The 24,919-nt window shown below is 23.4% G+C and overlaps 8 protein-coding genes and 1 long non-coding RNA gene across 16 annotated transcripts; 3 read left to right on the top strand and 6 right to left on the bottom strand.

Moving 5' to 3' along the window:
- Nucleotides 1-117: 117 nt before the first annotated feature.
- Nucleotides 118-1,981, bottom strand: LOC122857168 (mpv17-like protein). 2 transcript variants are annotated; one of them, XM_044159204.1, is made up of 5 exons: nucleotides 1,861-1,978; nucleotides 1,648-1,712; nucleotides 1,059-1,338; nucleotides 866-997; nucleotides 523-786 (listed from the first exon to the last, which is right to left on the bottom strand). In XM_044159204.1, exons 3-5 carry the CDS (start codon nucleotides 1,314-1,316, stop codon nucleotides 535-537), a joined length of 642 nt encoding a protein of 213 aa, XP_044015139.1. In that variant the 5' UTR covers nucleotides 1,317-1,338; nucleotides 1,648-1,712; nucleotides 1,861-1,978; the 3' UTR covers nucleotides 523-534. The 2 variants fall into 2 exon arrangements, with proteins under 2 accessions (XP_044015138.1, XP_044015139.1); XM_044159203.1 differs by having other exon boundaries at nucleotides 118-786; nucleotides 1,648-1,981.
- Nucleotides 1,982-2,094: 113 nt separating this feature from the next.
- On the bottom strand, nucleotides 2,095-5,122 carry LOC122857167 (transcription factor E2F5-like). Of its 2 annotated transcripts, none has more exons than XM_044159201.1 (6): nucleotides 4,844-5,122; nucleotides 4,171-4,280; nucleotides 3,605-4,090; nucleotides 3,233-3,339; nucleotides 3,100-3,147; nucleotides 2,095-3,015 (listed from the first exon to the last, which is right to left on the bottom strand). In XM_044159201.1, exons 1-6 carry the CDS (start codon nucleotides 4,949-4,951, stop codon nucleotides 2,906-2,908), a joined length of 969 nt encoding a protein of 322 aa, XP_044015136.1. In that variant the 5' UTR covers nucleotides 4,952-5,122; the 3' UTR covers nucleotides 2,095-2,905. The 2 variants fall into 2 exon arrangements, with proteins under 2 accessions (XP_044015136.1, XP_044015137.1); XM_044159202.1 differs by lacking the exon at nucleotides 4,844-5,122 and adding an exon at nucleotides 4,477-4,603 and having other exon boundaries at nucleotides 2,860-3,015.
- A 177-nt stretch (nucleotides 5,123-5,299) lies between these two features.
- On the bottom strand, nucleotides 5,300-9,779 carry LOC122857166 (transcription initiation factor TFIID subunit 2). The gene is made up of 3 exons (XM_044159200.1): nucleotides 9,452-9,779; nucleotides 9,144-9,198; nucleotides 5,300-9,076 (listed from the first exon to the last, which is right to left on the bottom strand). The coding sequence occupies exons 1-3, from the start codon at nucleotides 9,496-9,498 to the stop codon at nucleotides 5,462-5,464; spliced, it is 3,717 nt and encodes a 1,238-aa protein (XP_044015135.1). The 5' UTR covers nucleotides 9,499-9,779; the 3' UTR covers nucleotides 5,300-5,461.
- A 48-nt stretch (nucleotides 9,780-9,827) lies between these two features.
- LOC122857165 lies at nucleotides 9,828-11,026 on the top strand. 2 transcript variants are annotated; one of them, XM_044159198.1, is made up of 3 exons: nucleotides 9,828-9,932; nucleotides 10,312-10,464; nucleotides 10,534-11,026. In XM_044159198.1, exons 1-3 carry the CDS (start codon nucleotides 9,898-9,900, stop codon nucleotides 10,916-10,918), a joined length of 573 nt encoding a protein of 190 aa, XP_044015133.1. In that variant the 5' UTR covers nucleotides 9,828-9,897; the 3' UTR covers nucleotides 10,919-11,026. The 2 variants fall into 2 exon arrangements, with proteins under 2 accessions (XP_044015133.1, XP_044015134.1); XM_044159199.1 differs by having other exon boundaries at nucleotides 9,828-10,115; nucleotides 10,534-11,024.
- A 197-nt stretch (nucleotides 11,027-11,223) lies between these two features.
- On the bottom strand, nucleotides 11,224-12,329 carry LOC122857164 (neuferricin). The gene is made up of 4 exons (XM_044159196.1): nucleotides 12,020-12,329; nucleotides 11,810-11,950; nucleotides 11,563-11,749; nucleotides 11,224-11,472 (listed from the first exon to the last, which is right to left on the bottom strand). Exons 1-4 carry the CDS (start codon nucleotides 12,327-12,329, stop codon nucleotides 11,292-11,294), a joined length of 819 nt encoding a protein of 272 aa, XP_044015131.1. The 3' UTR covers nucleotides 11,224-11,291.
- A 325-nt stretch (nucleotides 12,330-12,654) lies between these two features.
- On the top strand, nucleotides 12,655-14,607 carry LOC122857163 (probable 28S rRNA (cytosine(4447)-C(5))-methyltransferase; the record flags this gene model as incomplete). The annotated part of the gene is made up of 3 exons (XM_044159195.1): nucleotides 12,655-12,882; nucleotides 12,961-13,112; nucleotides 13,180-14,607. Coding segments are annotated over exons 1-3 (1,680 nt in total), but the record flags the coding sequence as incomplete, so codon positions are not given.
- An 886-nt stretch (nucleotides 14,608-15,493) lies between these two features.
- Nucleotides 15,494-16,164, bottom strand: LOC122857162. Its single transcript, XR_006374183.1, has 3 exons — nucleotides 15,753-16,164; nucleotides 15,618-15,675; nucleotides 15,494-15,539 (listed from the first exon to the last, which is right to left on the bottom strand). It is a non-coding gene; the product is annotated as an uncharacterized LOC122857162 (long non-coding RNA).
- Nucleotides 16,165-16,168: 4 nt separating this feature from the next.
- Nucleotides 16,169-21,854, top strand: LOC122857161 (contactin-6). 5 transcript variants are annotated; one of them, XM_044159192.1, is made up of 7 exons: nucleotides 16,263-16,464; nucleotides 16,727-17,032; nucleotides 17,096-17,286; nucleotides 17,378-17,507; nucleotides 17,653-17,793; nucleotides 18,253-18,304; nucleotides 18,674-18,789. In XM_044159192.1, the coding sequence occupies exons 1-6, from the start codon at nucleotides 16,413-16,415 to the stop codon at nucleotides 18,276-18,278; spliced, it is 846 nt and encodes a 281-aa protein (XP_044015127.1). In that variant the 5' UTR covers nucleotides 16,263-16,412; the 3' UTR covers nucleotides 18,279-18,304; nucleotides 18,674-18,789. The 5 variants fall into 5 exon arrangements, with proteins under 5 accessions (XP_044015129.1, XP_044015125.1, XP_044015127.1 ...); XM_044159191.1 differs by having other exon boundaries at nucleotides 18,669-18,784; XM_044159194.1 differs by lacking the exon at nucleotides 18,253-18,304 and having other exon boundaries at nucleotides 16,169-16,464; nucleotides 18,674-21,854.
- Nucleotides 21,855-21,963: 109 nt separating this feature from the next.
- Nucleotides 21,964-22,897, bottom strand: LOC122857160 (exosome complex component RRP40). Its single transcript, XM_044159188.1, has 2 exons — nucleotides 22,599-22,897; nucleotides 21,964-22,529 (listed from the first exon to the last, which is right to left on the bottom strand). Exons 1-2 carry the CDS (start codon nucleotides 22,796-22,798, stop codon nucleotides 22,013-22,015), a joined length of 717 nt encoding a protein of 238 aa, XP_044015123.1. The 5' UTR covers nucleotides 22,799-22,897; the 3' UTR covers nucleotides 21,964-22,012.
- Nucleotides 22,898-24,919: the final 2,022 nt, after the last annotated feature.

Genomic DNA, 24,919 nt, shown 5'->3' with positions numbered 1-24,919 from the left:
CTGAAATAAAATATACAAATATGATTTAAGAAAAAGAAGCTGAATTCTAATGCCAGGTGACAAAATAAAAATAGCCACAAAATCCAAAAAAAAAAAATAATATTTTGCCCAGGATTACGTTTTTAAGGATTATTTATTAATAATAATTTTTTTTTTTCTCTCATTTTACAATAATTTTATTTACACATTTATTGTCAATTAAAAATTATTTTTAAATAGCAAATTAATTAAATATTAAATATACAATAATATAAAGAAAAATTTTTTAAATATTTTTGTTCTATATAAAATACTTTCAATAATTATTAAATAATTATGACAAGTGATTGAATGTTTAATTAGCATTATTAAGTTTTCATCATCACAAGTAATAAAAAAAAAATTAATATAAATGAAAAAATTTAATATATATATTTCTATACAAAATAATAAATAATAACTCAATTTATTATATTTTAAAAACACTTAAATTTTTTCTTCTCTTTTTTTTTTTGTTTATTTTAAATTTAGCTAAATTTTTATTTTTAATTATTATTAATTTGACACTTGTTTCGTTTTAACTGTTATTGTTGACTGTTTTTTAGTTTCGCTATTATTTTGACTAGTTAATTTATCAGTCATATTATTTATCGATTCATCATTAATTTTTTTAGCATCAAGAGATTTCATATATGCTAGAAAAGATGTCCATGCCAAACTGCAAACACTCACATAAACAACTCTATTTCTTTCAGGTATTAAAACAAAATTAATTGTCTGAAGAATTGGCCATACACAAATACCCATCTAAAAATTAAAATAGATAATAATTAATTCACTGAAAAAAATAAATTGATGTGCTCAATTGTAATAAATGATAACTTACTTTCCAAGTAGGCCAAAATTTTCTTTTAACTTCTTCAATACCTTCTGATACTGGTTTAAATTCTAATAAATTCATTCCAAAAAAAAAACAACACATTGCAGCTGGACCATATGAAACTTGTTCGACAAGTGCCTGTAAAATTATAATCATTTGTATTATTGTTTATTAAAGATATAAATAATTTATTATTTACCTTAGTTATTGCAGATCTAAATGTTGTCTTTGGCCAAAAATAATGTGCAATTTTAAGCCAACCATACAATGTTGGTGCAACAAATAATCCACCATACAAACTAAATCTCAATGCTTGAATATAATTAAGCTCATCTTTGCCAAGTAATTTTTGTTGTATTAAACATCCAGTTGGCCATATAACAGCATATGATGCCATTCCTCGTACAACTGGATATTTTTGTGACACTTCACGAAATTTAATCCATAATATTCTCATTTTGTTTATCTTTATTTTCAGTCTAAAAAAGAAAAAACAAATAATACAAAAACACTTATTATTAACTTAATGTTAAAAACAAATTAAATTAAATTTTTATAAATAAATAATTGACATGTCATGTGTGTATGTTAATTTTGTTATTATTTTGACAGATAAATTATAAAAAAATTTTTTTCTTTTATTGATTTATCCAGTTTCACACACACAAATAAACAAAAAAAAAAAATGGAAAAAATAACACTGATTTATCAAACAATTAAATAATTAATTTACAATAAAAAAAAAATAATTTTAACAAGACAATGACGTAATAATAATGAATGTTTACCTTTAACCTCGCGACCAAGTAAAATGCAGAATGAAAATATTTTGATTGACCTCGGAATCAGCTGACTGACACAATAAAAAATTGTTATTATTATTATGTTGTTTATGTATCAGGGTGTTCGCGCGGAATGTTTAAAACCACGTCCAATATCAATTTCAATATGTAAAAATTTTTTCAATAAATTCATGTGAAGATAAAGAATAATTTATTCACTTTTTGAATGACATTGACAGCTTGAACATCATCTTGATACGATTTGGCAATTGTAAATTTCGCCTGGCAGTCTAGTGCTTGCATTAACATTTATTTTTAATATATTATTATTGTTAATAGACCTTGGTATAAAGTCTACAAATTCTATATATTTTTTCTTTTTATTTTTCCTAGACGTGAAACAGTTACGCATGCGTGACATAAAAATCAATTATAAAAATTAAATTGTCAAAATTAATTTTTCATATTTATATTATTTATTTACAAAATTGTTGAGATTTTTTTAAATTAACATACAGTATTTTTAATATTAATAATAACATTCAATTCATTTAACAATTGTTGTTAAAAAAAAATCTTTTTCTAGGCCAGGCAGAAAATATTATTATAAAAAACATTTATTACATTGATTTTGTTTTTTTTTTTTTTTTCACATGGGAATACCAGTATTTGGCAACAATTATACACATCAACAAATGAATAAACGAATTGGAAAAATATTAATTTAACTATATGAGTTATTTTTGAAAAAAAAAGAAAAGAAAAAACTGATTATCATTCGACAAGAAATCAATACGTGTAAATAATAAAAAAATACATATAGACAGGTACTCGACAATCTATGATAATCAGTTTTTAAATGAACAAAAAACACTGACTTTCTTAATAAATACACTTATAAAAAGTTTTATCACTGAAAAATTAGCATAAAAAAAAAAGAAAAAAAAAATTCTATTCCTCAACAATTTTTTGATAAAAATATTTTTACATTTGCTTAATTTTTCTTTAGTTTTATAATTTTAATTTAATGAAAATAATTATCTTCAAAATATCCATGAGTAATTAATTATTTTGATTAAATATAATTTTTTTTTTTTTTTAAATAATAATGTTTTTTTTTTAAATAATCATTTGTCGACAAAAAAATGAAAAAAAAAAAATTATAATTATTATAACACTAAGACTATTTTTAAATTAACATTAATTAATTTTTTATTTGTTGATTTACTTTTAACAATAGTCTTTTCATGATTTTTTTTTAATTCTAATTTGCCGTAATGTCAAACATATCAAGTAATCCTTCATTTTCACCAAGATGAAAAGGATAATCAGTTTCACATGGTGGAGGACTTAGACTAATCAATGGTCCAACGACTAAAATAATAAAAATACAATTAATATTAATTACAATGAGTATTACCAAATGATTAAAAATATTCAATTTAAATTTTAACTTACATTCAAGATAATTATCTTCAACTGAATTTGAATCAGACCTCACAACATCTGAATAACAAAAAAACATTTTATTATTAAAAAAAAAAATTCTTTAATAATATAAAAATTAAATATAAAAAATAATAACAATTACCTGTATCACCAAGGATCAATTGAGCTTCTAATAAATCATCATTTTCATTATCATCATCTTCTTCATCATCAGCTGCTGCCTCAGCTTTTGACGTACTTCTAGAAGACCTACATTTAAAATCAAAAGTAAATGTAATAATTATTATTAAATAGTTAATCATTAACTTATCATAATTAAACTTAAAAATTTAATATTTATTTTGTATGGTTTAAACCAATAGAACAAGCCTTAACTCTCGACTGTTCAACCCCATTTAAAACCAATTAAAAAATCATTAATATATGCTCATTGCAGATGATCAATGTAAACTTATCATTGACAATGCGATATAGAGCAAATTATAAAATAATAAATGAATTAATAAATAATAACCTTGATATTTTTCTCTTTGGTTTAACTTGATCATTTTCTTCATCATCCAATATTCTTTTGGTTCCTCTACTATCATTATCAAGTCTTATTTTTGCCATTTTATCATCATATTCATCAGCTAATATTGGCTGTACCATGTAAACTTTAATTTGTCCAGTATTACTTTTAATTAACATTTCATAATTGATATCATCATCATTATCTTTATAAATTTTATTTAAATTTGGTACTGTTAACATTGTGTCTGTTGGTGCTTTAATACCAAGTACAAATTCATCATTAAATTGTGTTTTAATATCTTCATATGTTAAATACGACATTTTTTTATTATTACAATCAGCTTCAATATTTTTAATACTTTGTTGCATCCATTTAATATGTGTATCTACTAATTTTTCATGTTCTTCAAGTACACGTATATCATCTTTTAATATTACTAATTTATCACCAACATCTTGAGAATTTACACCTGGTCCAGATGAACCTCTGTTTAATTTTAAATATATATTTTAATTAATTACATGTATCCTTTAATTTATAATTTTTTAATTAATTTTTTTACTTACTTCCATTGTATACTATTTTTACTTTTTTTTTCAATTAAACCAATTCCTTCAAGGACATTTGTTATATCATAAATACGACGTTTTTGTCGTACCTCTAACAAATCTGCAGCCTGTTGAATAAAAAAGAAATAATTAGCTGATAGAAAAAATAATTAAAGCCAGATTTTAATTATACAAAATGATAAAATTATTATAAATAAATAAATGATGTTTATTATATAAATTAAAAAGGATATTTGTTTATTTAATTTCAGGGTGTTTTCAAGTTAGGTTATGTTTACTAATGTATTTTTTTTTTTTCATTACTATTAGCATTGTTATGATAATGACAAGAATAATTTATAAATTAAGCTACTGACAATACAGATATATTTTCAAGGTAAAAAAAATCATAAATGCAATGAGCCTAATAATCAAATGATTGAGCAATAAATTATAATAATATTCATGTTAAAATTTCATTTGAAAAATTCCCGCAAGCAGGATAACAATGGCGTGTGTTTTCTTTTTTTTTTTTAATCCATTTATTTTTTTTTATTGTGAATTATTTTTCATAGCAGTGGTAACTTAACCTCTGTATTAAAAGTAAAACTACATTTAGAAATAATAAATATGTTGATAATTTAATTAAATAATATCAATTAATAATGGCATAAATTTTTAATAAACTTACTACTTTAAGATCTAAAACACCATGAGTTGCTTTTTGTAATAAATTAACAAAACGTGTTGTCAACAAACCCAATGATTTTTCAAATCTACTTTGTTGCATATCAGCCATGTTAATTATTTCTAAATTAAATTAATTATTAAAAAACAATACACACACACACACAACAATATTGTTTAATTGTTATCAGTTATTATTAATTTTTAAAAAAACCATCAACTCAACCAGTGAAAAACTAAACAACAATACTCCATTCCCTTCGAAAATTGGCGCACCGATGGAGCTAAAAAAATGCTGCCATCAAACGTCCATCATTAAAACTAAAAAAAAATAATAATAATAACAATGCCGGGTAATTATTTAAACAATTTATCAATATAATAATTATACATAAAAAAAAATCATTTTATTTAATTTTAATTTGTACAATTAATTTAAAAAAAAAAAACGAAAAAATAGTTTGTTTTTTACATAATTTTCATTTATTTAAAATATTTATAATTACAATATTTATTTAATTATTAATGTTAAATAATTATTTTAAATATCTCATTAGACATTAATTGATTAAAAAAAAAAAAAAAAATGTTAATAAAAAATATATATTTATATTTAAGAAATTCAAAAACCACTATTAGAACCAAGATTTCTTGGTTCTGGACTTGGAGTTGAACTAACTGAACTTAATGTTTCTTCTTTAATTTCTTCTTTAATAACATCATCTTTAATTTTAACACAATCATTTTTATCTTTATCCTTTTTATCTTTATCTTTTTCTTTTTTATCCTTATCTTTTTTATCTTTATCTTTACTATGTTTATGATCATGCTTATGTTTATGTTTATGTTTATGTCTTTTTTTATCTTTCTTTTTCTTTTTAACTTTTGTATCATTTTTATCATTATTATCTTTATCAAACATTCCTGGTTCAAAACCAATTGGTCCTTTTGTACCCATTAATCCAGGTAATGATGCTGAATTATCACTGTAATATTCAGTTTTAATTTTACCATCACTACCAACAACAGTTGCTCCAGTTCCTGTTGTTGTTTTAGCTGTAGTTGTTGAATTTATAACTGTTGTTGTTGTTGATGTAACTATTGTTGTTGTTGTTCCAATTATTTGTACTTCATTATTCGATAATTTTTGTTTTTTAATTGCTGATGATTGTTGTTGATTATCACATATACCAGATGGTCCTGGTTGTGATTGTCTTGATGGTGATCTTTCTTTTCTTTTAAATGGATTATCATTAGTTTCACTATGGATAATATCATCAATTTTATTATTTGTTATATTATTACTAATTTTTTTATTGTCATTTGAAGATTCTTGTAAACCATTTTTTTTTGTATCAGATAAACATAATGGACGATTTGTACCATATAATGCATAATAAAGATCAACAAGATCACAACGTAATTTAGCATCATGTGATAAACAACAATTCATTAAAGTCCATATACGTTCAACAAGTTCTGGTGTATCAAGATGATGATTACGTGCTCTTTCAAATGGTGGATTATCAACCATTAAACGTACAAGTTTATGACGTACACCAGGATGTGGATCCATGTCAATCATATCCAATAAAAAATCTAAATCATCTTGTTTACCATCAACTTTAGTAAAATCAACAAGTGCTTCAAGTGCTGCTATTCTAACATCAATAAATTGTCCATATGATGCATATGATTTAAATATATCTGATTTACTTGGTAAATGACCAAATTTTTGTAATATTCTAATAACTTTAAGACATGATACTGTAACAGTATACTTATAACATGGTAATAATTTTTCTAAATTTAAATTTCTTGTTATTTCATCAACAATTAATGCTGTATTTGTTGATAATGTTGATGGTGTTATTGATGCACCATGTTGTATTGATATAACTGGTGTTATTGTATTACCTAATGCTTCTATTAATGATGCACGATAATAATTATCTGAATAACGATTTTTTGAATTATCATTATATTTAAATAAATCAATTAAAAATTTAACAATATCATCTGGACATTGATTATGTTCATCACGTAAACCACCCATTGCAATTGGTATTGTTTTTTGTAAAAAATAATGTTGAAAATTTGTAAAATTATTTTGTTTAACAATTAATTTATTTGATGATGCTGAACCAAATAATTTACGAAATATAACTTGCATTGCTGGTGGTCCATTCCAATGTGCAATACCATTAGCAACTTTTTGTAAACATAATGCACTACGTAAACGTACTTTATAATAACAATTTTCATTTTCAATAATATGAGTTAATGTTAAACGTGTATTTGGAACAGCATGTGATTGTAAAGCATTAATAGCATCATTTTGTGCAGTAACATCACGTTCATGACGTAATTGATAACACCATTGATAATCTGGTTGTTCAATATTAACTGATCTCATCATTGTTATTTCTGGATCAATACGTATCCATAAAACTGGTGAATCATCCATACTTGATAAATCCATTTCAACTTCTTCACCAGTTGATAATGGTATTTTTTTTTTTTTATTTCTACGACTTTTACTATGACATGTTATATCAGCTTTAGCACTTGTACCTTCAATTTGTAATGTATGTTTAAATGGACCATCTAGCTCTTGTATATTTATTAATAATGGACCAACATATTTTCTAATACCACGTTGATTAATTGATTCTTGTTTAATTTCAAGTTCAACTGTATTACGTTTTCTATTAAATTTAAAACTTAAATTAAATTTAGCATGACCACCAGTACGTACCCATTGATCAATAAATACTGATAAATCTTTACCAGTTACAGTAAATATTGCTTTAGCAAATACATTTGTTGATATTAACATATGTGACCATACACAATTATCATATTTTTGTTGTGATGCATTACTTGCTAATGATAATTGTTTATTAAATACTTGAAGTAATAATTCAAGACCAATACGATGTTCTAACATTCTAATAACAAGATGTGATTTTTTACGTAATGCTTTCATATAATTTGGTGACACTGTATGTAAATTACGTATTGGAAAATAAAAATCAGTTTCTTGTTGTTGACGTTGTGGTTGTATTGGTGTATTAACATTAATTGGTAATGGTGCTGGTGGTTGTGATGAATCTAATATAATACCACCATATTCTTCTTCATATTTAACAACATCTTGTAATTCAGATTGTATCCAATCACGATATTCATTATTACCAAAACATTTTTTAGCATATAAACCAGTTAAATATGTTGATATACCTTTTGGTAACCATGTATCAGACCAATTTTCCATTGATATAAATGTACCAAAAAATTGTTCAGCAATTGCTTGTGCCATGGCTATTTTAGTAATATATACTTGATCAATAATTGCTGGTGAATGTAATAAATTTGTATTTAATATACTCATTGTTGCATATGCATTAACATCTTCATTTATTTCATCAACAAATACTTGTTTATAACATGAATATGGATATCTATTTGATAATGTTTCTTCATAAAATTCAAATGCTTCATGCATATATTTTGCTGATATTTTTAATGATTCTAATAATTTTGGTAAACAAAAATGTGTTACTTCATGCATATATGGATCAACAAATATTTCAAATGGACCAACAGCAAGTGCAATATTTGGTGCACTTGTTGGTGTATTTAATGTATAATGAAATGTTTTATATCTCATATCTGGTGTATATACAACTTCAATTAAATCACCACATGATACAGCTGTCATTTTTTCATCAACAGTAAATTCAAGTTTCCATGTACATGGTTCAGCAAAACTATCAACACATGGAAACCATAAACGTGATGAATTTTCATATGAATATGTATACATATGTGCACCACGTTCAGCAAGTGTACCTTCACAATTTGGTACAACAAAATGTACACCACCTTGTGGTTGTTCTAATGAAAATTCAATACCAATTCTAAATGTTGTACCTTCAGTAACAAGATTTAATAAACGTTGTGGTATTTTTATTAATAATTCACCACAATTATTATCTGGATCAACTTTTTGAGCAGCTTGTAAATGCATTTCAGAAAAATAACTTAATGAACGTTTATTTTTTGTTTTATCACCTTGACATATATCCAAAAATGGATCAAAATAATCAAAATCAGTATTATTATCTAGCTCATGAATATCATTTAAACATATACGATATATTCTACATTGACGTATATTTAATTTTATTGTACGTAAATTTTCACGTCCAACAATTGTCAATTCCACAAAACCCTATTTAATAAATAAAAAAACAATTATTATTCAATTATTTATTTGTTGCTTTAATTATTATACTTACAATAATGGTTTTTTTATCAAAATTAATACCAGTTAAACTGACTATTTGGTGAACTGTAAACATCAAAATAATATCTATTAAATAATTGTCAATATTAATTTAAATTAATTAATTTTTAAAATTTTAATTATCATTTATAAATATTAATTTAAAAATTATTGTTTTTTATTATTAATTTAATTGATAAATATTTGTTTTTTTTATACTTGGTAAATAATAATACTGTCAAATATAACCTCAAATTTTAAAATAATATTTATTTATTTGGTATTTTTGTATGTTTTTAAAATTACTAATTGGATACTTATAATTTGTAAGGCCGACGTGAAGTCTCGGCCGTATGTTCTTTCCTCATTTTTCCATTTATTTTTGTTAACAATTTCACAAATTAACTTATAAAGTCACAATTGTTTATATTTTTGAGTGTTTTGAGTGTCAACAGTCAACACACATCAAAGCTAGACCAAAAATGGCGTTTCACCACAAGACATGGAGTCTTTTATAGAGAGAGTAGGAGTAGTGGTGACTGGTGGTGGTGTTTTTTTGAAGCTTCAAGTTGTTCCCTTCATTTTTTTTCCCCTCATGGCTTTTTTTTTTTTCTAATCATCAAGCTTATTAAAATAAATACAATAAATAATATTGATACTTTCATTTCATCTTTCTATTTTTATTATATTTATATATTTAGTTTAATAAAAGTAAAAAAACATCAACACAATTGTGATTTATCCATTTGATAAACAAAGTTTTTTAAATGGCAGATTATGCTCCAAATGGGCTAACAAAAAAGTGAGTCCCAATAATAAATTGTCACAATTACACTTGGCTACAATTATTTTTATTATTTTTATAAATAAAAAAAACAAGAAAAGTTATTGTCAATAAATGATAACAATAATTTACAAGTTTTTATATAAAAAAATTAAATAAAAAAAAAGCTAATACAATGGCCGAAAAAACCCTAAATGACATGTAAGTTAATTAAACAATAATAATAAATAAATAAATAAATAATAATTTAATTTTAATGATAAATTAATTGCCAATTATTGACATTAAATAAAACAAATCAATATGAGCTTGTAAATTTATCAACAATAATTATTAATTTGATTTTTTGTTTAGTTAATTGTTTATTATATGTAAATTGTTTTTTAATAAATTTTAGTGTTGTAAGTTGTGGATCTAATATACCAGAAGTTGTTGAAGGCATGGAGGGTTTATCAGTTGATGTTGAAATGAAAGATTATCAACCAAAAAAATATTCAATGAGAAAAAGAGTTGCTACAGTACCACTTGAAATGGAAGTACGAAACAGAAGGTAAATAAATATTTAAAAAATATTATTAATTTTACAATTGTGTAATGTTAATTTATTTGATGTTGATAGATGCAACATGAAACCAAAAAAACGTAGTTATTCAACAATGGAAAATGATAAAGAAATACGTGAATATTATCTTGATAAAAATCTTAAAAAACGTACAACAACAACATTAGAAACAATTTATGAAGAAATTGATGGTATGAATGAAAATTCAACAGTTATTAGTGGAAGAAAACTCAAAAGATTAATACAATTTAATGATAAAAATAAACAAATGAATGATGCTAAAATTAAAAAACGAAAAAATAAAATAAAAAGATCATTTGGTTCAAAAATACGTTTAAAAACAAATAATATATCAATGCCAGCATTTTTAAAAAAATTAAACAGTATTATGAGTGATTCATCAACACCATCAACATCAACAGCATCAACATCAAATTCATAGTAACAACATAATGAAGTAGTGTGAAAATTTTTTTAACTTAAAAATTATAAAATATTTAAAGTTAATAATTATTTAAGATTAGTATTAATATTGTTTTTTTTTTTTTTAAATTTAAATCTAGTTATCAACATGTGTGAGAGATAAAAAAAAGTTAATCATATTTTGTCATTAAACAATTAATTATTATTATTTTAAAAATAAAATTTTTGTATTTTTATAAAATTATAAATACATTTTTTTTTTTTGTTTTTCTAAAAGTTAATATAAAAAAATATAAAATAGTAAAATAAATTTAGTTGTTTCTTTTCAAATTGAAAAAATATACCGACACCTTGAATAATATTAATTATTAATTTTAAATTATCAATAGAATTTATGTTTTTAAAAAACAAATTGATGAGTCTTCTAAACATTCATCATATTTACGAAATTTAGCTTTATTTAATTTGTATTCATTACTGTCAATATTAACACAAGCACATCTATTTTGTAAATTAGATGGATTATCAAAATATTGCATTGGTATACCCAACCAGTCTCTTTGAATTCCTCCACTGTAAAATTAAATAATCATTATCAACAATTTTCTACTGAAAAAAAATTAAGAAAAATAATTAAATTTGAATTTTTTAAAATTAGTTTACCTCATTTTTGTGCACCAAACTTGTGTACCTTCTTCAGGTTTCCATTCAATATTACAAGGTGGAAACATTTTTTTTTCATTATCATCAGCAGTAATTTCTTCATGAGCTTTTTCAACTTTTTTTAAAAATTCATCAAGTTTTTTCGTTGGATTTCCATTGTCATCATAATAAGTACCAATTAATTTACCTAATTAAAATACAAAATATTAATAATAACAAATGAATATTATTATTATAATTTAATTACCTTTAAAAATATATTTATCATGATAAAATTTAATCCAATCATTCATTGATTTAGCTTGTGAATTTGTTAGCTCACTAGTATCATCAGTCAATCCATCAGTATCAAAATTACCAGTTACAAATGCCATTGATGCATCTTTTCCTAAAAAACAATATATTAAAATAAATAATTTACTCAAAACTTGATGTTTTTAAGTTTAAAAAAAAATACCTGTAAATGCATGATAAGAACCATCAGGACCATAATGCTCATCACCACTTGTAACATCAAAAACTTGTCCAATTAAACTCAAATAAAGTCCATTATCTAAATTTTGATATTTTGTTAATTCATTTTTAGTAAATAATTTAACATCTGGATTTATCATATCATCATTTTTTTGATATAACTCATATGCACCATTTATATCACCATTAAATAATTTTTTAAATATATTTTTATAAGTATCATTCCAATAAATTGTATAAAAAATTGCTAATAATACTGGAAACCACATGTAATTTTTTAATAATGATGCCATTGTTTTTATTATTATTTTTAAATAAAAATAAAGTTTTTTAATTAACAATTTATATTGTTTTTTTATAATTTAAGCTATTGACAAGTTGAGTATATTTGTTTAAATTAATTTGCATGAATAACTTGTGTTATGCATTTTATAACTAGACAAATAGGTGAGGTAAAAATTGGTAAATAGTTAAAAAATAATTAATTACAAGTTTGTAAATATATATTAGTATTTATTTGACATCATTGTCCACGTTGATCATCAAGTTAGCCAACCCAAGACGAAAAAAAAAAAAGATAGCCATTTTGAATTGTCAAGTTGGGAGCAGAGAGAGAGGAAGAGAGCGAGAGAGAAGTGCAGCAACAAGCAACAACCAACCACACATGTGCTTGACTGCTTTTAAATTAAAAGTAGATATATATAATTAAAATAATAGTAATTTTAATTATTATAAATTATTAAATAATGGGTCGTAAAGCAAAATACGATGGAACAGTTGTGGCAAGTGGACCAGGAAGAAAAGCTAAAAAACAAGGAGATCCAAAATTTCCCAAGGAATTAATTGGTAAATAACTTGAGGTTATGTTAAATTAATTAAACACATGTTTTTTATATTAATTAAAATTATTATTATTAATTATAGTTGCTGATGAAACAAAAAAATTAAGTAGAAAACAAAAACAAAGAGCTAGAAAACGTCAATTAAAAAAAGAAGAAAAACAAAAAGATGAGCCTAAAAATAAAAAATTAAAAACTGAAAAAATTCAAAAGCCAACTAGTGATGCTGAATCTGAGGTAAATAAAAAAAAACTTCATTAATTAATACAGTCATTTTAATTAATAAAATTGTTATTTATTTTAGAATGAAGATAGTGAAGATGATGAAGAGCATACACCTGGTGCATTTGTTAGATTAAATCCACCAAAATCAGATGGTGAATCAGAAACAGAGAATGAAGATGATGATGATGAAGATGATAATAATGACGATGATGATGATGATGATGACGATGATGACGATGACATGCTTCCTGTTGAAAAAGCAAGTAAAAAATTGGAAAAACAAAAAAAAAAAGATAAAGAACTTGAAGAAGCTGAAACAAAAGAAATAGCTGAACAATTAGTTTTTGAATTTCCAACTGAAGAAGAATTAAAAGATCAAACAAGTTTAAAAGATATACAATCAAGAATAAAAGATGTTGTTATGGTTTTAAATGATTTTAAACGTTTAAGACAAGAAGGAAAATCAAGAACTGAATATGTTGATTTACTTAGATCAGATCTTTGTTCTTATTACAGTTATAATGAATTTTTAATGAAAACATTAATGCAAATATTTCCATTTGGTGAATTAGTTGAATTTCTTGAAGCAAGTGAAGTACAAAGACCAATGACAATACGTGCAAATACATTAAAAACAAGAAGACGTGATTTAGCACAAGCATTAATAAATAGAGGTGTTAATCTTGATCCAATTGGTAAATGGACAAAAATTGGTCTTGTTGTATTTTCATCACAAGTACCAATGGGTGCAACACCAGAATATTTAGCTGGTCATTATATATTACAAGGTGCATCAAGTTTTTTACCAGTAATGGCACTTGAACCAAAAGAAAATGAAAGAATATTAGATATGTGTGCTGCACCAGGTGGTAAAGCATCACATATTGCTGCTATGATGAAAAATACTGGTGCATTAATTGCAAATGATGTTAATCAAGATAGAATTAAAGCTGTTATTGGTAATTTTCATAGACTTGGTATTGCTAATTCAATAATAACAACTTATGATGGTAGAAAAATTGGAAATGCTATGAAAAATTTTGATCGTGTATTACTTGATGCACCATGTACTGGTACTGGTGTTGTTGCTAAAGATCCAAGTGTTAAAACAAATAAAGATGAAACTGATGTACAACGTTGTTGTACATTACAAAGAGAACTTTTATTAGCAGCAATTGATTGTGTTAATGCACGTTCTGATTCTGGTGGTGTTATTGTTTATTCAACATGTTCAATTTTACCAGAAGAAAATGAATGGATTGTTGATTATGCATTAAAAAAAAGAAGTGTTAAACTTGTATCAACTGGTCTTGATTTTGGTGAAGAAGGATTTACATCATATCGTCATCATAGATTTCATCCATCACTTAAATTAACAAGACGTTATTATCCACATATTCATAATATGGATGGTTTTTTCGTTGCTAAATTTATTAAATTTTCAAATTTATTACCTAAACAAAATAATAATAATGAAGATAATGATGATGATGATGATAATAAAGAAGATGATAAATAATTTTTTTATTCAATTAATAAATTTGTATTCAAAGATACATTTGTATTTTTTATTTTTAAAAAATTCATTTGATTTTTTTTTATTCATCAATTCTGGATATTTAGGTTTAATAAAAAATTTTGAATAATTATAAACAATAGTAATTTCATTATGTATCAAAATGCTATAAAAATATAATATTTATATTATTAATATTCATATAGTTTTTTAAATATTAAATTTTTTTTTATAATAATCAATAGTATCCTTCGATGAATTATCATCAAACTGCTTAATAAAATCTTCAAATAATGGTAATTCAATTGAACAATATTTATTTTTTTCAGTACGATATTTCCAATCAAATATATTATTAATAATATTTCTCCATCTTTTAAAAGTTGGTGTATTATCTAATATAAATTTCAATTGACTTGATATATTTTTACGTTGTTTAAATTTATAACTCCATGGATAATAACTTTCAGGATATTTTTGTATCATATCCCAATTTAAATTATTACCAATTAATCTTGTTTTACCTTCTGTATTTATATCAGTAAATATACGATCATTATCGGTATTATCAAATAAATAATTAGCCATTAATGATATACCATTTTGATAATACCAACCCGGTGTTGTTTGATACCATGGATCAAATGAGTTATAAAATATATCAGGTTTTCCATCATTATGATAACCAGCAAGATACATTTCGATAACAACTTTCATTCTCAATGACTCTGATTCTTTTGATAAATCTTCACATACTTTATCTTCAATTTTAGAACTTTTTTTGTTCAACAATGACATTATTAAGACACCAAAAAATAATATAAAAATAATGCCAATTGTTATTTTTTTAATTATTTCAATTTTTTTTAATTTATAAATTTTTCCATTTTGTATTTCACCTTTTTCCATATTCACATATTTATCTGAATAAATAAAAAATGTATTTTTAATTATTAATTCATTTAATTAAATAGTTAAAATTATTTATCATTAATACTCACGAATTTTCAATGATGGATCTGTCATTTTGTAAACTCCAATTTCACAACAACAATCCTTCTGTAAAACAAAATTAATTAATTCTTATTTTTAATAATTAGTTTATTCATATTTTGTTAATAATAATAATTATTTACCGTATTTATTGAGGATTTATTTCAATTTATTTTTAGAAACTTTGACAGTAGTGAATAATAGAAATTTTTATTTAGATTTTTTTTTCAGTTTCTTTTGAAGCTTTATTCTGGTTTGTCCAGTGTCTCTTCCAGCACCAAGTATCCCAAATTCTTGGAATTTTTTATCTCATTAAATTATATTATCCATATAAAAAACATATCAAAAATCAAATTATCCAACAACAACAAAATAATAATAATTATTTCTTCTAAATGTTTATTTTTTTTTCATCATTTTAATAATTTTCAAACTTTATTATTTTTGGAGCACTATGATAAATTTGCGCATGTGCTTAATGATTAATTCCAGGAATATGCGTACTTCAATATTATTGCAAGTACATGAATTTGCGTTTGTGTATATTATAAATTATATACACATATACAATACATTTAAAAAGTCATGCGAAGAGTTTGACATATCTCTCCTCCTCTTATTTTATTTACCCCATCAAATGACGTTTAGTCAATGATTTATATTATCAAACATAAATATATTTTTTAGTGTTATATTTAATAATTATTATAAATATGTGTATTGATGTGTTAATTATAAATATATTAATTAATTTTTAATAGTATTATTATAATTTATTGTGGTATTAATTGTAATATGGAAGAATGATTTTTATTGAAAATAAAATTATACTGGTGCTGGTTTTGGTATTACCAGGTAAATATATAGATATATGTATTTTGTTAAAGGAACATACCCCAAGGATATAGGTACTTACATGATATCAAACCCACTGGACGATCGATCCATTTTTTCATATATTCTTTTGTGTAAATTTGACCCTTTTTATTTTTGCTTAACTTGAATTTCATGTATTTATTTAAAAATATATTATTATTTAATTATCCGGATGTTGTATAATATGATAATAAAATTATAAATAACAATAAATAAATAATAATAATATTTTTAATTTAAGGATGGCAATATAAACAAGTATATGCTGAAAAAATTGATGAAAAAATAAAAACAATTGAAGTTGATATTGGTGATAATGTCACTGTTGCATGTGCAAATGATGATATTGTACATGATTCAAATGACAATGCAAATGTCATGTGGGTCAGAGAAGGACGTAATTCAGCACAAATTGAAAGAATGAAAATTGGACAAAATAAAGCATTACAATTAGTTAATGTTAGTCGTGATGATGCTGGTAATTATTTTTGTACACTTGATAATGATGGTGGATCAAAAAAATGGAGTATTAATATACAAGTTAAAAGTAAGTTGATAAATAATATACTAATTAAAATTGTATAATAATTATTATTAATATTTATTAAAGCACCACCACCACCACTTCATAGAGTATGGGTTAAACCATCAACAATACTTGCTAATTTATTATGGGAAATTAATGAAACTGGTGGTTATCCAATAATTGATTTTACTGCTCAATATCGTCCAAAACACGTTGCAGAAAATGAACCAAATGATTGGCTATCAATTATACCAGAACATATTCCTCCAAATTCTGTATGAATTTTATTATAACAAAAAATTTCTATCACTAAAAAGAATCGAAAAATAATTAATACAATTTTGTTATTATTATTTTTAAATACAGAGACAAATTGATGTTTATCATTTGGAGCCAAATCAGACATATGTTTTTCGTGTTTGGGCAACAAATAGACTTGGTGCTGGTAAAGCAGTTGAAGTTGAAGGTCATACTCGTATCACAAATGAGGAATATGGTAAGAAAATTATTAGCATGTTTTACCCAATTTATAAATTAATTATTATATCTACATAGAGACTGCTTTTATAATTAATATATATCTTTATTACTGCTTCAAGAAAAATTAAATTTGATAGAAAATATTTAAAAAAAACTTTCAGAACTAGCAAAACATTTGTTAGAAGGTGCTGAAAATTTTGATACAAGAGTATGGATTGCAGCTGTGGGAATTGTTATGGGAACATTACTGATTCTTGGTTTGGGTACTTGTTGTCTTCTCTATCGCGAGTGCAAAGTACCTTGTAAGCATTTTAAATACTTTAATAAATTACGTGCTCTTTTTTTTTTTCTCGCTTCTACTCTGTCTCTTAACAAAAAAAAATGTTCTTGTTTAATTTTAAATTAAAAAAAAATTAACTAAGCTCATAAATTATTAACAGCATGAATAATTTTAAATATTAAAAAAAAAATAAAAATAAAAAACAAGGACATTTGATCTTTTTTTTATAAACTTATCTATGGCCTTAATCTCTAGCTTTTATTTAATCAATTTTAATCAATTAATCAATCGCTCGTCTAATTTTTAAAACTTAATGCAAATATATAAAATTTTAAAAAATTATTTTTCTATTTATTAACTTTATCGGCTTTAATTGCTTTCGATAATTTATTATATTAATAATAATTTCAACTATTTAAATTAATATTTTTAAATTTCATTAAATTTTATTTATCACACAATTTTTATTTATTGCACACAGTTCAAGATGTTGAGGGAAGATTTTAATATACAATGGTACAATTTAACAACAGGTGATGATCTGGTTATATAATAATTAATCCTTGAAAATAATATTTTAAATTCCTTAGTATGTTATGGGAATGATTTGATCCATTAGTGCATCAAAAATAGTTATCACACACATTTTTTATTATTATTATCTATTAGAAAAAAAAAAAGACAATAGAGCATTATCGGCTATAGATAATTTATCAATACAATTTTATTATCTATTCTCACTTTAATTAGATAAACTTTTAGATACTGAATGAATAAATAAAAAGGGTTAATGATGAGAAAAAAAATATTGTAATATGGGAGCCAGGGTAGAAGCTAGTAATTATGGCTCATAAATTAGGCTAATGAAAATTAATTCGCTCCGCAATAAAATTTTAGCGCAGCTGGAGGATCAGGAGGTGATTGAACTTGTACCAAACATCATTCTAAATCCTGGTTTTAGTGATGAGAGAAGTGAACGTATACCACAAGATGATAATTATAACAATCATAAAACCACACGACTGAATAACAACAATATTATTGTACTGCCAAAACGGCTCTAGCCTTTATTTCAATACATTATTAATCCAAGAACAATCAAGGTATGAAGCTCATTTAATTTTTAATTTTTTAGTTTTTTTTTTTTCTGAATTAATATTGTTTATTAATTATTAAATCAAATTTTAAAATCAAATTATTTATTTAATTATTTTTTAATGTAAATTATTAGAGACTGAAATTTTTGTACTCGTTAAATATTTTCACAATAACTCAATTAATCTGAGATTTTAATTTTTGACTGATTACTAAAAATTGCATCGAAGGATTTTTAATTTTTTAAATTCAAGTTGTTGATAAAAAAAATAATGTTTTTAAAATAATGCAATTGGAAATACATAAATAATATATTAAACTGGTTAACGTCCATAAAAAAAAAAAACTATGATTCTTTTTTTTCATGGTTTAATAATAATAGAAAAAAAAAGGATTTTTAATTTCATATTAAAATTGATTTAAAAAATAATAATAAGAAAGTGTTCAAAATGGATTTTAAAATTTTTACATAATTTTTTACAGAAATAATTTTTTGTATATAATATGAGTGATTGTTTTATTTATTTATAATAAAATATTTATGGGGAATAAACGTACCGATCTGATTGAAAAAAAAATTATTAAATTATATTTAGTTAATGTGTTTTTAAATAATGTTAAAAAGTATTATGATTTTATTATTTTTCTGTGAAATGAACCTTAAATTGTTTATCATTTATTTATCTAATAATTATAAATATTTTAAATAAATTAAAATTATTTTAAGCAATTGTTTATTTGTTAAAACAGATCGGTCATTATATTTCAAAATATTTTATTATTAAAAATACCCAAACACTCAAATTATAAACAAAAATATAAACTCAAAATTTTTAAAATTGTCGTTTAATAAAAGCGGTCAATAATTGTTGTTGTTCGTCGACTGGATTGTTTTTAATTGATATTTAAACCAAAGAATAATAAAAAATAATAAACGTAAATTAAATTAAAAAAAAAAATAATCGAAAGACTGTAATTGTTACAAACCACAGTTATCGAAATGATAAATTTTTTTTTTTTTTTTATATATCTATCTTGTGGTACTGTCCGAGAATTGTGATTTTGACTTGATAATTTATATTCAATCAATATTTATTTTATTATACAATAGTAATATTCAATGATGCAAAACATTTTCGAAAAGAAAAAAAACAAAATTAAAAAAATATAATAGATATAAAAATAATTTATTTTTATTTGTTTTAACAAATCGAGTTTGCGTTTTTGCTCTCGTCAATAAACCGGGTAAATAAATTCCATGATGAAAAAAAAAAAATAATATAAAATATACTAGATTACATTTCAGTAGATTAATTAATTTATTTTAATTTTATTTATCGATTTTTAAATTGAAAAAGTATGTTTAAATTACTTTACCGTAATAACGCTTTTACGCAGCCTTAAATTATATTTAAATTATTTGTTTAATGCTTATTAAAAAGCATAATAATAATATTTATTATAAACTTAGTTAAAAAAAAAAAACGTAAAAACAAGTTTAAATTTTAGATTAAAAAAAAAAATGCCTGCACAGTAATAATTTAATATTGTTTTTAAAAAATAGAAAATCAATAAAAGCCTAATCACAATCATTGCTTGATAAATTAAATTATCATTTTAAATATATAAAAAGAGGAAAAACAAATTTAATAAAAGGCATATCACATTCAGGCTCATACAAACATTTCATCTAGAAAAAAAAAATTTATATATCATCAGAATAAGAAAGAGTAAAAAAAATAAAATCATATTAAAGTGCAGAGTTTAAAATTAAAAATCATTACCAATTAAAAATACCAAAGCTATTTTAATTTAACACAATTTGCTGGATTAAAAAAAAAACAAATATATATTAATTGATAAATAATAGATAAATAATTATTGTAGTAATAATTTTTTTAGTAAAATTTTTTAAAAACACACATGGTTGTAAAACTGGTTGTATGTAGGAAGCTTTTGAATGATTAATAATTCCTGTATTGCAATATTAATTAGCACAATCAAATTGAATAAAAAAAAATATAATTTTTATAATTTTTGATGATTAAAGGTAATAATTAAATAATAACAGGAATTTAAATTCAATCAAATGTAAAAGCTTCGTGCACTCTGTGTTGTGAATGGTCGCTATCAAGTATATATTAAATAAAAAAATATTTACAATAATATTCATAAATAAAAACAAACAAATAAATATATATAACGTATAAAGTAACAGGATAATAATGGAAACAATATAAATTATATATTTGAGTATATTTATATAGTCGGAATTTGAAAAAAAAAAACAAAAAGAAACAAAAAAATCATTCATAATATTTTAGTCACTAAGCAAAGACAATTTTTTATAAACAATTCAAATTAATTGATAAAAAAAAAATGCATTTGCAATATTTATCTACTTATAAATTAATAAAATCATAGTCCATCAAAAATTAATTATCAATAATTGAATAATTAATTTTATAGCATGCTTAAAGAAAAAAAAAAACAAAAAGAAAAAAATTAATGAATCACTTTTTGCAAAATAGTTTCAGTATTAAAAAATAAATAATTCAAAACCAAAAATAGTAAAAATAGTTATTTAAATAAATCGTTGAAAATTATTCTTGTAATCGAACAAAAAATATATAACATTTTTTTGTGTAGATTTACTAGAAATAAGATATAGAAAAAAAAAAAAAATTGTGTCGAAAAAAACAAACAAATAATTCATTTTGTTTATAAAAACAAAAAAAAATTACAGTATTTTTATAATTTAGTTATTTAAAAGTTATAAATATTATTATTATTATTATTTTAAAATTTTAAATTTTTGTTATATATTTTCTTTTTTTTAAGTTAATTTTTATTTATTTATTTTAAAACGTTTGGCACATATCAAACGCTAAATCCCGCCGAATAATAAGCATAATAATAAATTGATGGATTAATTAATTAGCAAAAATAAAAAAAAACAAAGTATCTTCATGTGTGACTGTACCAAAATGCAAAATATTTATCTTGTATTGAAATAAAGAACAAAAAAAAAACAATCAGTGTATTTTATAATTAAAAATCGTACTCATTGAAATTGTTGTTTATAAATTTATTTCCTTATTTTTACCTATAATATGTTACATTTAAAATTGAAAAAAATAAACAAACTATGATATAAGAACAGTTTGTGCAATATCATTACATAATGATAGTATTTTATCAGTTGGTGTATATTCTGATGCTAATATACCATTTGCCAAAGCAACTGTTTCTTTGATTGATCTTGCTTTTAGCCATATTTTACCATTCATACCAACAGCAATTTCATAAGCTTGTTCTTTAGCAAATAAAGTAAATAGTCTATTATTTGGATTTAATAATTTTCTTGTTAAATTTAATGAACATGATATTAATAATCCATCTGGTCCAAGAACACCAAGTTTACCTTTTTTACCTTGTGAATCAACACATACTAATTCTGGTTCCATATCTTTTGATGCTATTAATAATTTAGCAAATACAATATCACCAATTTGTACATCTGGACGATTTCTTTTAGTTGCACCTTCAAATGCAAGATATGGAAGTGATGCTTGTTCAGATGCACCAATATCAACTTTAAATATATCACCAGCTTTTTGGGTTACAATACCAACAACACTTTCACCACGATTTGGAATATATCTAGAAAATTATAAAACAATTAATCAGTTAATTATATATATTTTTATGATAATAAGTAATTTATTTTACCTTCTTTGATAACTGTCAACATAATAAATTGATGGTGTACGAAATTTTAATAAACCTGCTTTACATGCATATAAAATATCACCATCACGACGTAATCCTGGACCAAGTATTATTTTTTCTTTTGGATTTTGTGGTGTTGCTACTTTTATTGTGTCACCTGGCATTACAATTTCACCAGCTTCTTTCATATTTGATAACATATTTTATTTCAGCTTTTGTTATAATTTGTTTATATTTATATGCAAATTATCTGACATAACCAACTAAAAATGTGGCTTTGGTTCTGTATGTTGGGTCGTGTATGCACGTGTATGTATATGTGATAAAAATTGAAAGGTGTGGAGAGGGGGTGAAATATTATCTATTTAGTAACGTATAGTAACTTTTAATTTTCTTATATCCCGGGGTTTTGGCCACTACCGGTCATCCGGTAAAATAATAAATTTAAAATACGACGTCGAGTGAAATATATGGTTTTAAATATACCTATAATATATCTCTTACATTATTATATTATCCTGTTAGGAAAAAATTTTTTTTTAATAAGATGATGCTGAAAAATTGAATTGCTATTCGAACAGGATCATAGAACAGGCAAAGAGGTATTTTATTTAATATACAGATCACCTCCTAGACTTCCTGCTTCCCTGCCATTTCAAAAATAAAATTTGTATTTAAAAAAACAAATAGAAAAAATAATAAAAAAAATATGCTATTTGAACAGGATCATAGAACAGGCAAGGAGGTATTTTATTTAATTTACAGATCACCTCCTAGACTTCCTGCTTCCCTGCCATTTCAAAAATAAAATTTGTTTTTCAAAAAACAAATAGAAAAAATAATAAAAAAAATATGCTGTTTGAACAGGATCATAAAACAGGCAAGGAGGTATTTTATTTAAATCATAGACCACCTCCTAGACTTCCTGCTTCCCTGCTATTTCAAAAATAAATTTTTTTTTTCAAAAAACAAATAGAAAAAATAATTAAAAAAATAAGCAATTTGAACAGGATCATAGAACAGGCAAAGAGGTATTTTATCCAATTCCTAGATCACCTCCTGACCTTCATGCTCTCCTGATAATTTTAAAAATAAAATTCGTTTTCAAAAAACAAATAGAAAAAATAATTTAAAAAATCGGCAATTTGGACAAGATCATAGAACAGGCAAAGAGGTATTTTATCCAATTCGTATATCACTTCCTGACCTTCCTGCTCTCCTGGTAATTTTAAAAATAAAATTTCTTTTTAAAAAAACAAATAGAAAAAATAATAAAAAAAAATCGGCCATTTGAACAGGATCATAGAACAGGCAAAGAGGTATTTTATCCAATTCCTAGATCACCTCCTGACCTTCATGCTCTCCTGGTAATTTTAAAAATAAAATTTCTTTTTAAAAAAACAAATAGAAAAAATAATAAAAAAAATAGGCAACTTAAACAGGATCATAGAACAGGCAAAGAGGTATTTTATCCAATTCGTAGATCACTTCCTGACCTTCCTGCTCTCCTGGTAATTTTAAAAATAAAATTTCTTTTTTGAAAAACAAATAGAAAAAATATTAAAAAAAATATGCCATGTGAACAGGATCATAGAACAGGCAAAGAGGTATTTTATCCAATTCGTAGATCACTTCCTGACCTTCCTGCTCTCCTGGTAATTTTAAAAATAAAATTTCTTTTTAAAAAAACAAATAGAAAAAATAATAAAAAAAATCGGCTATTTGAACAGGATCATAGAACAGGCAAAGAGGTATTTTATCCAATTCGTAGATCACTTCCTGACCTTCCTGCTCTCCTGGTAATTTTAAAAATAAAATTCGTTTTCAAAAAACAAATAGAAAAAATAATTGAAAAAATCGGCAATTTGAACAGGATCATAGAACAGGCAAAGAGGTATTTTATCCAATTCCTAGATCACCTCCTGACCTTCATGCTCTCCTGGTAATTTTAAAAATAAAATTTCTTTTTAAAAAAACAAATAGAAAAAATAATTGAAAAAATCGGCAATTTGAACAGGATCATAGAACAGGCAAAGAGGTATTTTATCCAATTCCTAGATCACCTCCTGACCTTCCTGCTCTCCTGGTAATTTTAAAAATAAAATTTCTTTTTAAAAAAACAAATAGAAAAAAAAATTAAAAAAATAGGCAATTTGAACAGGATCATAGAACAGGCAAAGAGGTATTTTATCCAATTCCTAGATCACCTCCTGACCTTCATGCTCTCCTGGTAATTTTAAAAATAAAATTTCTTTTTAAAAAAACAAATAGAAAAAAAAATTAAAAAAATAGGCAATTTGAACAGGATCATAGAACAGGCA

This window comes from Aphidius gifuensis, linkage group LG5, assembly GCF_014905175.1.
Source record: "Aphidius gifuensis isolate YNYX2018 linkage group LG5, ASM1490517v1, whole genome shotgun sequence".
NCBI classification, from domain to species: domain Eukaryota; kingdom Metazoa; phylum Arthropoda; class Insecta; order Hymenoptera; family Braconidae; genus Aphidius; species Aphidius gifuensis.
Note: the sequence above shows the minus strand (reverse complement) of the source record. Positions and strands in the feature narration are given on the sequence as shown.

Coding starts and splice junctions, on each gene's coding strand:
- LOC122857160 (XM_044159188.1), bottom strand. CDS start 22,798: ATGTTATCAAATATGAAAGAAGCTGGTGAAATTGTAATGCCAGGTGAC. Junction 22,530..22,598: donor GTTGACAGTTATCAAAGAAG/GTAAAATAAATT, acceptor ATAATTTTCTAG/ATATATTCCAAATCGTGGTG.
- LOC122857167 (XM_044159201.1), bottom strand. CDS start 4,951: ATGGCTGATATGCAACAAAGTAGATTTGAAAAATCATTGGGTTTGTTG. Junction 4,281..4,843: donor GTGTTTTAGATCTTAAAGTA/GTAAGTTTATTA, acceptor TTTATTCAACAG/GCTGCAGATTTGTTAGAGGT. Junction 3,340..3,604: donor CCAAAGAGAAAAATATCAAG/GTTATTATTTAT, acceptor TTTTAAATGTAG/GTCTTCTAGAAGTACGTCAA.
- LOC122857166 (XM_044159200.1), bottom strand. CDS start 9,498: ATGAGGAAAGAACATACGGCCGAGACTTCACGTCGGCCTTACAAATT. Junction 9,199..9,451: donor TCACGTCGGCCTTACAAATT/ATAAGTATCCAA, acceptor TTTGATGTTTAC/AGTTCACCAAATAGTCAGTT. Junction 9,077..9,143: donor TTGATAAAAAAACCATTATT/GTAAGTATAATA, acceptor TTTATTAAATAG/GGTTTTGTGGAATTGACAAT.
- LOC122857165 (XM_044159198.1), top strand. CDS start 9,898: ATGGCAGATTATGCTCCAAATGGGCTAACAAAAAA. Junction 9,933..10,311: donor CCAAATGGGCTAACAAAAAA/GTGAGTCCCAAT, acceptor AATAAATTTTAG/TGTTGTAAGTTGTGGATCTA. Junction 10,465..10,533: donor ATGGAAGTACGAAACAGAAG/GTAAATAAATAT, acceptor TGATGTTGATAG/ATGCAACATGAAACCAAAAA.
- LOC122857164 (XM_044159196.1), bottom strand. CDS start 12,329: ATGGCATCATTATTAAAAAATTACATGTGGTTTCCAGTATTATTAGCA. Junction 11,951..12,019: donor TTCTTATCATGCATTTACAG/GTATTTTTTTTT, acceptor ATTGTTTTTTAG/GAAAAGATGCATCAATGGCA. Junction 11,473..11,562: donor GTTTGGTGCACAAAAATGAG/GTAAACTAATTT, acceptor TTAATTTTACAG/TGGAGGAATTCAAAGAGACT.
- LOC122857168 (XM_044159203.1), bottom strand. CDS start 1,316: ATGAGAATATTATGGATTAAATTTCGTGAAGTGTCACAAAAATATCCA. Junction 998..1,058: donor TTAGATCTGCAATAACTAAG/GTAAATAATAAA, acceptor ATAATTTTACAG/GCACTTGTCGAACAAGTTTC. Junction 787..865: donor AATTTTGGCCTACTTGGAAA/GTAAGTTATCAT, acceptor TTTAATTTTTAG/ATGGGTATTTGTGTATGGCC.
- LOC122857161 (XM_044159190.1), top strand. CDS start 16,413: ATGATTTTTATTGAAAATAAAATTATACTGGTGCTGGTTTTGGTATTA. Junction 17,287..17,377: donor AACATATTCCTCCAAATTCT/GTATGAATTTTA, acceptor TTTTAAATACAG/AGACAAATTGATGTTTATCA. Junction 17,794..18,668: donor TCGCGAGTGCAAAGTACCTT/GTAAGCATTTTA, acceptor ATAAAATTTTAG/CGCAGCTGGAGGATCAGGAG.